General features: G+C 39.2%; 1 protein-coding gene across 1 annotated transcript; it reads right to left on the reverse strand.

Annotated features, from left to right (window-relative positions):
• Positions 1-323: 323 nt before the first annotated feature.
• On the reverse strand, positions 324-10,920 carry DMC1 (DNA meiotic recombinase 1; the record flags this gene model as incomplete). The annotated part of the gene is made up of 13 exons (XM_079537294.1): positions 324-393; positions 1,179-1,295; positions 1,846-1,906; positions 2,762-2,876; positions 2,982-3,055; positions 3,840-3,931; positions 4,356-4,428; positions 5,280-5,321; positions 6,209-6,261; positions 6,841-6,923; positions 7,226-7,372; positions 10,199-10,243; positions 10,864-10,920. 13 exons carry the CDS (start codon positions 10,918-10,920, stop codon positions 324-326), a joined length of 1,029 nt encoding a protein of 342 aa, XP_079393420.1.
• Between the last annotated feature and the right edge of the window lie 467 nt (positions 10,921-11,387).

Here is an 11,387-nt window from a genome sequence, read left to right on the forward strand (position 1 = left end):
GAAAGTATTTCAGGTCATTTTTAATTTTCCATCCTTCTGCACGTGAAACTTCACAAAGTTCCTGGGCTCTTACTCCTGCCATTGCCGTTTCCATCAGCTATTTATTGTCAATTGAAAAGAGAAGACCCAAAATGAACCAACTTCTGTTAAGATGAATAACACTGAAGCACGCAGTTTATCCCAAAACCTCTCAAATTGTTCCAAGAAGATAAAAATGCAGTTGGGGAGACAGCAACCTTGCACAAATCTTCATCCCAACTAACTGCCTTGGTGGTTATCAGCTGTACGTTTGCATGTACAGCTGATGTACATGAGTTTTCTGCCTATTCTTTGGCATCTCCAATCCCTCCAGGAGTTATTGCAAATGTGGCTTCGTTTTCAGGCATCTCAGGACTGGGGAAAAAAGAAATCCATGAGTGTTAAATGTAGTTATGGAACGGTCTCTCAAAGGTTTTAAGTAAAAGCAACGTGGAATATTTTTACATCTTTATGAGATGTGATTGACGTTATCAAGATGAGAAAACGTGAAACCCACCTCTCTGAAGATGAGAAACGCAAGTGAGGGGAAAGGAGGAAGTGTGGGAGAAGAGAAGACTGTGCAAACTTGTCTTCCACGTTTCAGATCCTGCTGACCAGGGAGCACTGGTCTCTCCACACAATTCTGCTAATATGTTTTTTAATACCTGCGTCTGCCCCAGCTCAGCGTGTAAATTGATACCCACTGAGGTCAGCAAAACTGAGTGATTTAACAGCTCTGGAATGTTCCTGCCAAGGGACAACCATGGCTCTGGGCAGCCTGGTCTGGTGGTTGGTGACCCTGCACATAGCAGGGGGTTTGAAACTAGCTGATCGTTGGGGTCCTTTTCAACCCAGGCCGTTCTATGATTCTGTGATTCTATGATTCGATAGTCTTCTTGGAGAGATGAACATCTAGCAGGATTTATGAGGAAAGGTTACATAATGTCATACATACAATATGCAAGACAGCTTGGAATCTACTAATCTAAATCTCCCAATCGCTCTGTCCTTTCAGATTTCCTCTCAACATACCATCCAGATGCATGGTTCATTTGAAACCACCAATCAGTTCACAAGCTATTAAGTTTCGGTGCAACGAACTCTGACACCCTACTGTGTTCATAAAGCAGCTTCTTTCCTGCGAAAGGACAGAGATTTACCTGTCGTATATCTTTGCAATACGCAGCTCCCCTCTCCCTTTCCTCAAACTAATTCGGGTAGTTGAAGCATGAGCAAGGATGTGGCCCCCAACGGGCTTCTTTGGGTCTGCCTGAAAGCTAAATCAGCAACAAAAAAAAAAAAGAAAAGAAGGTGATGATTCACCATGCAATTTCCAGAGGCTAATAGATTAACTGTCAGGCAACGCACAGTGAAGTCAGTAATGAATAATAAACAGGTACAATTCAAAAGAGGATCTAAACACACCTGCCTCAAGATAGGATGCTCAATGCTCAACGTCCTCTCATCAAATTCAAGAGGTTCAAGAATGTAAACCCTACACAACGTGTATACGCTGCTTTAAGAGACAATTAGGCGTTTTCTTCAATAGTTGTTATGTTTTGTTCTGTTCACTCAAGACATAGTGAAAGAAATCATCATGCCAGCCAGGAAAAGTAGATCATTTTAAAAAAGAGAGAGAGAAACCTATAGGTGTCATCTGTGAATGACTCATGATACCAGAAAGACCAAAGGACAGCCTGAAATAGTTTGAACGTGAGGAGCGTGCCTTCACGTCAATGCCTCTTGCTCAGTCTCAGTTCTCATCTCTGTTAAATGTGTAACCAAATATGTAACCAAAGATTAGAAGTGCAGCAGTGAGTATCGTACGTCATAGTTGCTCCCGGATCAGCAGTCATCTGATTGGTCACAAACACAGCCACGTTATATTCTGCAATGGAAAACAATGCAAAGAAGATGAACTGTATCCAATTAGATTTCAAAAATATCCTCATCTTCAGGGTAAGATCAAGGTTGCTACTGAGGCGCTTCAAATTTCAAAGGAAAGAGAAGCAAATGTTCCTCATGCCTGCTGGCTGGGTTTAACAGGAAGACAGCCTAACTTTGCTCTTGTGTCAGCTGTAATATTTATGCCAAAAATGAGCACTTTTCAGAGTCCTGCTGAAGAAGCCTTTCTCAACACCCATCTTCTCCATGGCCTCCATGCCCTAGGCCTCTTCTCCCTCCCTCTGAGTGTTCCCCTTTTTTTTGATATTTACTCCATAAACACATTTACTCATTCTTTATCCATGTTTCTGAGTCATTCCAAACAAGGAAGACTCCTGTTCATTCCATCCTCACCCCTCAGAGCATTGTGCAGCAATTAGAAGGAGGCAGTGAACACAGTCTTCTCCCCTCTCTGTACCTTTCTCCATTTTTATCCTGTTCTCCACGTTTCTTGTGTATTTAGACTGTAGAAGCTGGGGGAAGGCTGGAAATTTGTCCAGTTTCAAAACCTGTCCTCCTATTTAGGACTTCTCAACAGTGATTCTGGGAGAATTCTAAATGTTAAATTATTCCTTTATCCATCACCTTGAAATAATATACTTCTGATTCTTTTTGGTAACTGACAGAAGCATAAAGTGAGCAAGGATCCCCGGGCCAGTACCTGATTTGATAATACACTTAGTGTATTATACCTAATTTAATAATACACTTAGTGGTCATGCCACCAACAATTGCTGTTTCAATACTGGTTTCAATAACACCAATCCACGTTGCCCATATTTTGCAATGTTTCCTTTACCTTCTGATATTTTTTGGAGCCTGGACAGCATCTGAGCGAGTTTCTGTTGTCGTTCAGCCAGCTCTCCACGACCACTGAAATCCACACGGAAGAGTGCCATGATGGAGTCAATGATCTGTATTGTAATTGCACTGGATAAGTCAATACAGTGAAAAACAACAACAACAACAAAATATTCTGAAACCAGCAAGTGTATGAAAAATAACAATTAGTCTTGTACCAGTAGCTTGAAGATACCAGCTTCCTCGTGGAACTTGGCTGCTACAAAGTCAAGCAATTCCATCTGATGTTCACCTGATGGGAAGTAGAGCTGACAAATCAAATTAGGGCCAGAAAGAACTCTGAAGGAAAAAAAAAACCTGAATTTTGAAATTCCACTTTAAATGCTTGCATTCTTTGTATTTTCACCACCAGCATTTTAAGTCCAGTGCCTGTTAACTAGCTACTTCTCCAGTACCCAATAGTGCTTATGTTTCTGCAGGTTCCAGTTTCCACTTGCCCAGCCCAGCCAACAACACTTCTTTGTGAAGAGCTCCACAAAAAAGTCTTGTTTTGAGAATTGAAAACCAGCAGAATTGTTTGAAATGAACATTGAATTAAATGACACAAAGAAATTGTATAGCCATATTATTTATGTTCGTGTAAAAGTCCCATTTACTTGAAGTATTAATGCAGTGTCTTCTGTCAGAGTGCATGAAACTGTTTCTGTGAAGGTCCATTCACAAAATTATAGACAATTATTGACTGCATTTATAGTTAGCTTACATTCAGACATTCACTGTTGCTTCTTTTACTAAGATGGTACACTGACAACTATAATACACACGGTGGAATTGTTGCAGCATACTGCAGAACCTTGCATAGTACAGCTGGGCTGGAATGCTTACCCTGAGCTAGTCTACTAGAGTACACCACCAGAAAAAGAAAATAGGAGCTAGCTTGCAACATTTTTGTTAGCAACAAAATGTAATTTACTCTCCTTAAGCAGGCCGGTGTCACTTAAGTAACTGAAAACTATTAACACAGAAGCCTTGGAGAAAAATCATAGTTATCATAGCAGTTGCAGTGAGGGTCTCACTCGTGTATGCACGTGCATACAGCACGTTGTCAAGGACTGCGTCGTGGTCAACGCTGAAACGGTCAGCAATGTCACGGAGACGGTCTGGTCGGCTGACATCAGGCAGAGTTAAGGATTTCTCTCTGTACAAACCATGCTCTTAGATAAATTTATTTTGAGGTAAAGAGAAATACATCACCTATCATCCATTGTTACATCTATCCTCTGCCCATCTGTTTATTTATTCACTGCTTTCTAAAATCTGACACCACTAAGTAAGCATGTTAAATCCCAGGGAAGTACTTAAAAGTAAATCTGTATTCTGACTAACTTTTCCAGCTTGGATTAGATAAAATGACAGAGGAAAAGCCACTGCCCTGTGGGCACTATACGCTGTGCTCTCCAAGTTTTCTGTGCCCATCATATTGTTTCCCATGCGTGAAGCCATCTGGAGCCTGCTACTTGCTTGAAATTAGAACAAAATGAACTGTCTTTCCAGTTCAAGGTACCTGTAGCTTTCAGAAACCCAAAAGATACAAAGTGTTTTCAGTATCAATGAAGATAATCTTTCCACCCGTGTAGCCGTTGGGCCCCGGCAGCTGAGCTGTCACTGGAATGAATCAGAGTAAAATGAATAGCTGGAAAAAATATTTTCTCACACTATTATTTTTAATAAAATATGATGGCTGTTTACCTGTATCACAGAGAGCCACTGGTTTTAATCATTGTGGAAATCACTAGTTTAGCCTCTTTAAAGTGAATAAGCTAAAATAATCCATTCAGCTGTGATCATTCGGGCGAAATAACTCTGCTGACTAACTTAGGTTGCACTGAATGGAAGAGTCTCCATTTTTCCAGCAGGCTCCACAGTTCCCTTTATGCCACGGTCCAGTTAAGTGAATGTTTGTCTACCTGGTGTCCTGTAACTATATTCTAGAAGTGTAATGGTTACAGTAGTTATTACTGACTGCTATCTACACGTTGTGAGATAGTGCTGTGGAATGGGAGTCCTGGCACTGCCAAAGTCTTTGTTTAACCAGTTCATGTTAGCCAGTGGTATCCTGTCAGTGTCCTTTCAGAATGTCATTGTCAGCAAAACTTCTTGAACCCAGGAAATTAAAAGCATTGCTGACAAAGAATCTTGCCTTTGCAAGAGCAATGGTCCTGTCCCTGTTGTGACTCCTATTTGTGCTTTGCTTTTCCAGGTAATGTGTGTTTCTCCCTAAGATGGCTTATGGTCTTCTCTCTCCTTCTGGCAACACTTGAATTGATGTGAGCAGTATTAATAAATAATAATCTACGTGAGTTCTGTATTCAAACACATCTATTAGAAAGAGTCACCACGTTTTTTTCACTATATTTCTAGAGACAGAATATTCTGACTTGCTTTTATGTGTTGAATTTTTACATTGTCGTAAGGAAAAAAACCCAGCACTCCCTGTTTTAAGGTAGCACACTTACCACAAAGGGTATGAGACAGCTGTGTTTTGCCTGTCCGAAACTCTGTTAAATAAAGAAAAAAAAAAAGTCACTTTCTACTTTTTTTTTTTTTGTCTTTTCTTCCAAGTTTGCCAAATTCTGTTACTGCAAAAATTCACCTCTGTTTCTCTATTTGCACATTTAAATCCTGATATATAAATCACATTATGTGCAGTAGAAATATCTTGGATGAAAAGCAAAATCTAAAATGCTTTCATCTGGTCTTGCTTGACTGCTGTGTTTATTTCTACTTTTCTGTAGAAGTTAAGTACCACAAGGCATGGATGGGAAATTAGTAACTGAGGAAGGAGGAAAAATGAGTGGTTGGGTTCCACTTTGACCCCCAAAAACAGGATCAGGCCCACTTGTATTTTCAACTAAATGATCAAGAAGTTTTTTAATCTCATGACATCAAATCACACAGGTCTCCAATTTATCTTCTCCAAAGAGCAGATTACTGTGTTTTCCACACTCTTCTTACTGTTTTTGAAGTGTTAAACACTAACTGATGGAATTTACTCTAACAACTGATTGCAAAATCTTGTATGGAATGCAATGCATGCCAAGTGTACATAAATAGAATATCTTTTGTGCCATTACTGAAGAGGAACAGAGATTGCACCAGGGAAATCTTTTCTATAACAGGAAATAGTTACTAGCAGTATTAATAATGGTATGTCATTCTGAATCAGCATGCCCCTCAAGTCTAGTGATTACTCAGCTCAAACTTAGTCTGCAAGCAATTCAGCATGAAAAAAAGGGAAAAAATGTATGAATTATTTCTTCTTCCACTCATGCAAGTACTCATCTTTGACTACGATGTGATGTTTCGCAGAAGTGATCCAGCTTGATTTAAAATCTAAACTATTCTTTGTCTGTTTGATAGTACTCATTTAATGTAGTTTTCTCACCTCCAAAGGCCTCAGTGATTGCCATGCTTTCAATCCCACCACCTAGAAGTTTGCTGCAGAAAGGCAGACAATTATGATATAGTTAAAGCCACAACATCACAAGAGGAAATGAAAAAAGATAATTTTTTTCTACTTCAAGACTTGTTATATTTGTCCTATAGCAAGGCACTAAATGACCACTGAGTGATAAAATATTAAATCAATCCTCCTTACTGCATGTGAGAGAAAAATGTATAGAAATGATTACTGGAAGAGAGAAGATAGAAAGCATCTCTGAGACATAAAGTTCCATAGAAGTGTTTCAAGGGAAGTCTTTTAGACTTTGATTGTAGACCTTCAGGTTGTTTATTTAATCGGCTGAAAAAATGGTGATCAGGATCATCAAATGATGGTCAGGATTTTTGGATGCAAACTGTTTATTCACAATGACTGCCTGGTTTCCCTCAGAAAAGGAGTTGGTTTTGTTGCTTACAGAGTCAGGCATCTCTGAGCCAGCACCAGCTCTAAATGCAAAATAACCTACATGTCCTAACTGATTTTTTGTTCTTTTATATTTTTGTTTCTCATTCAAGACAATAAATATAATCGGAACAGTTTGTGCTAAGGCAGGAGAAAAGTAGATGTAAGCTTACTCGAATTCCTGGCTGCCAGTAGTAATATGAAATACCATCTTCCGTTTTTGACTGTACTCAAATGCAGTTAGGAAGCCTGGCTCCTAAGGAAGACCAAAGAGAACGTGAGAGGTTTATTCTGGTGAGCTTCAAGCTGAAGGCAGAGCGCGATATCCCACCCGGATAGCTTCTGTCTACCACAGCCTCATTTACACACATTGGGTATGAAAAGCACCACAACATTCGTCTGGCTGCTGCAAAATATAAAGAACATAAAGAATAGTGAGCCGGATTGTTTTCAAAATTATCTTGATGATGTGGTGGAAGATTCTATATAGAGAAATGCTGCATGGCAATTTAGAGAGGCCAGCATAAATTTAAATTGTCAAGAAAGTGATTGGCTTACAATCAGCTTATTTGCAGCTTCTTTAATCTTGTCCACTTTGACCTCTGAAAGCCCTTTTACACTGCACAGTGCTCGTCTTGTTGTCATCTGGATTCCTTTGATAGTGCAGATCCCAACTGACTTCAGTTTTTTAATATCTGCCACGTTCTGCAAAGAAAGTTCCTTTCTATGAGTACTTGTGACAGGTAGCAACCAGTTGGCAAATTAAACCTTTGAAACACTTTATTATACACTCATCTGCACGTATATTTTCATAAAGAAACGTATTTACAAAGTAAACTCTTCCTGATGTAGTTTGTGACACCCAAATATCAGAAAACTGTGAGTCACATCAGTGTGAGGATCATGGTGCAGGCTATGTTGGGTCTGGCTGTACTCAGCCTGTCCCTGTTCAGGGCTGGTCTTTCTAGATCCAAGCTAATAGTAAAGAAACAGAACGGATTATTTCAGGTGTTGTAGAGTCTAACCTAAAAAACCCTGTCAAACTCAATCTGTCCTTGTTCCCCGTGCATAGATAATCTGTAAACCAGGTAATCTGATCACAGCTGGGAGCTGACTTGCATAGGTGGTAGGATGCTGACTCTAACCTCTATGACATTTCTGCATGTTGACAGCAAGTCCAAAGCAAAACACACCTAACCTGCCAGATCCAACAGGCACTTGCATCTGGAATGGGCTTACTAGAGTTTTTAGTTCATTGGATACAGCATGACTTCATTCAGCACCCTGCAGGCGTGTTTTGCCTCCTCCCACCTCACGTTAGAAATCTGATATCACTGGAAATGTAAAGGCAAGGAACAAATAACTCACAAGAAACATACCCTGGGAAAGGTCTGGGGGTAATACTGCAATTTACCATCTCCAGCCAAGTTATTTATTTAAAAGAACAAACAAACAAACCACACTATGAGCTGGATGAATCATTTCTGTATCTAGTGCGTGGATATAAGAGACTTAAGATGGGAGGGGGGCTTTGGAAAGAATTAGTTGTGATCATTGGGAAGCTTACTTTTCATCCTGTGAGATATTTTTGACTATTACATTAAGAGGGATAGGTGAGGTAAAATCAATCACAAATGGAAATGACTCACTCAAAAAAAAAACCCACCAAAAATCAGTAATTAAAAAACAAAACAAAAACAATATTGAGTTGTTGTTCATGTAGTGTTTTTCATATTAAGACAATAGACTTCTGCTGCAAAGACCATTTTTCTAGGCCAAAACTCACTCTTCAACTTCCTCATTTCTTCAGTGGCCTTGTCTTATTGATCTCCTCAAACTTAGGGCTGCTCCACATTACAATTCCCTGAGCAGCAGATCTGGTCACAGAAGTTCTTCTTCTCTGCTTCCCAGATACATCTTTTATCAATTGTTTGTTTACCAGCCAAAGTGCTAGAATTCTCTTCTTCTAGTTGATACCACGAAGCATTCAGCAGTTGTCCTGGCTGAACACACCGACTCACCTGCCCCCTTACACCACCTGCTTATCCTGACCCTCCCAACCTTTTGGCATAGCATCTCTGCCCTAGTTGTACGCCTCTGAGATGGAAACAGGAGCATAGCAAGAATTTAAATGAACAAACAAACAAACTACACAGATCATATTTTTTGTTGTCATGCTTTTTGCATGAATTGATTTACAGATGCAGTTTGCAGTGTGGCTACGACAGATGAAGCAATAGCACATGCCTGAGGGCAGGAACGCTCAGCAGTGGCACTGGGATCACAGAAACTTGATTCCTATCAAACACTTTAGAACATCAAACCCCAGCCTGGGTTCTGCAAATCTGACTCTTTGTGGCTGTGCTGACACATCTACTAAATACTTTTCTCCCTATCCCTCTGGGGGGAAAAAAATCTAGAACCCTAAAAACTACTTTAAGCAAGTGAAATTAATAGGAATAGGTCATCATATGCTCACTGGCACAGATGAGAATAACATCTTCCCCTAAGAAGTAGGAATAAACACTTGGATGGGAGAAGAAAAGTAATAGAAAAGGAGCAGGAGACTTTCAGTAAGCCAGATCTGTCTCCAAAAACAGAATGATGAAGAACAGTCTAAGTCACTACTCTTTATTTCCAAGATTTTCCATAACTTAGCAACATTTTTCTGCATTCTGTGCCTCGTTTGATATCGACAAGCTTATACAGCTCTCTTCCAGCTCATGAGGTCAGCCTCTTTGGGCTAATTTTAATTTTTTAACACGAGAATTTGTGTATTTTTCTTATCCTATACTGTTGTTACAGCTCACCACTTCATTATCCTCTCCAGAACCATGACAATGAGTTGTCAATAAGAAAGTGAACAACAGTTACACTGCTGACATGCTGAGTGCAGTAACTGTAATGCTGGATAACGCTGGCCCATTGTGTCTGTGTCAGCCCTGTCTGCATCCATCTACAGTCGTTTATCTTAAATTACTTCAGGCAAACCAAACTTCTTATTCTGCTTTTCTAACACTGAACATTCTGACCCATGAATCAGCCTCCAAGGTAAATATATAATAACAGTAATCCAAGTAAGAAGCTAATGCTTATGTGACAGTAATGTTCATGATGAGAACAATTCATATTTGATGAAAAAACTCTCCACTTACTTCTCCAGCTATTTGTTCACTCCCACTCTACTCCCTTAAACAGCCTTCCAAAAATAATTTAGCAACAACTGCCACAGTGTAATTTCAAGGGAACCAAAAATGCAGGTATAATTACAAAGACTGGCAGGAATAGGAAGTGATCTACTACGTGGTTTTCATATAAGTTAGCAGCTAGTTGGCTTTTCAAGAAGTACGGGGTGCTAAATATTTTGAATATCTTGACACTTTATGTAGGAATCTAGTGAGAACGAGATATTTTGAAAGCCTGTCTTATCACCAAGGGCAAAATTTGTCTTCACATGACTGATTTAGAATTATTTGTGAGGAGAAATTTACATGGACAATGATGTGCAGATAAGTCATTGGCAATACTTACAATCCCATGCTTTTGTAGCAGATCAATGTCCTGAAAAAAGGATTCCTAAAAATAAAATAAAACAAAAAATTGAAAATAGATTTTTATTTTTCTTAAAATTATATCTAGCTCACTCTGTGCTTCAAATTTGTAAGCCTTGAAATGGTTTTCCCTAATAACACGTCTTGTTGAACTACCAAAATAAGAAAACCCAGAGTAAGCCAAGAACACCTACACATTTCCTACCACTTTCTTCATCAAATATATCTTCACAGGCAAGTAACTCTCTGCTGTATTAATAAACTTGTGTTAGGATCACGTCTTGACTCTTTCATCCACTGTTCTTCAGCCTTTTCTGGCTGATGACCATTCCTTGAAAGCTTCAAATTAACTGATAATCCTCTGACATTTAATATTGAAGTACGAGATATAAAGCAATAATGATAATTCCATTAAAAACTGTGCATAGCTTTGGAAAGGTTAGTGAAGAGCATCTGAAGAACACAGCTGTACAGAGACTCTGACAATGAGATTTTCTTGGAGTTAGACTACAGCAAAATTTTAAATGAATTGAACTTCCTGTTGGTGGTTTTTGGGGACTTCCTGTCTCTCTGTGGGCTTCAGTACGCTGTAACAATACCTTCAGACATCTGCTGTACCTGTTTTTCAAAGACCCATAAATTTACCTCATCATCCTGGTATCCAGATTCTTCTTGGACTACTTGATCCTCCATGGCCTTCATTGTGGAAGAGCAGGCAATAAAGTATCGATTGGTACTGAGAAATGCAAGCAAAGACAGTACTGGGACCGGAATAAATGTGCAGGTAACTGTAAAAGAACTTTCAAAATGACCTCAAACTGCACAAACTTTAAGTTTGTCATTACATATGGATTTAAACTGGGATTCTGCATCCCTCTCTTTCTCCAAAAGGAGAAAACCTACTGTGTTACTCTCCAGTGAACTAATTTGTCTAGAAGAGGCTTAACTGGTGTTAAGAAAACAGAACTCATTCCCCTGTAAGAATCTTGGGTCCCAGTTTGGGGACATTTTAAATGATTTATCATTAGTAGAATTTATTTCCGTAAGCAGTAGCATTGTCAGATAAAAAGGACAATATTGCCTCTAAGTTATATGAAAGCAGGAAAAATGAACAGTTCCTTATAAATATGATTTCATAACCTGCTGTACCAGTTTTATAATTTTGTAAA

The sequence above is a fragment of the Tetrao urogallus genome, assembly GCF_951394365.1.
Source record: "Tetrao urogallus genome assembly, chromosome: 1".
Classification (NCBI taxonomy): domain Eukaryota; kingdom Metazoa; phylum Chordata; class Aves; order Galliformes; family Phasianidae; genus Tetrao; species Tetrao urogallus.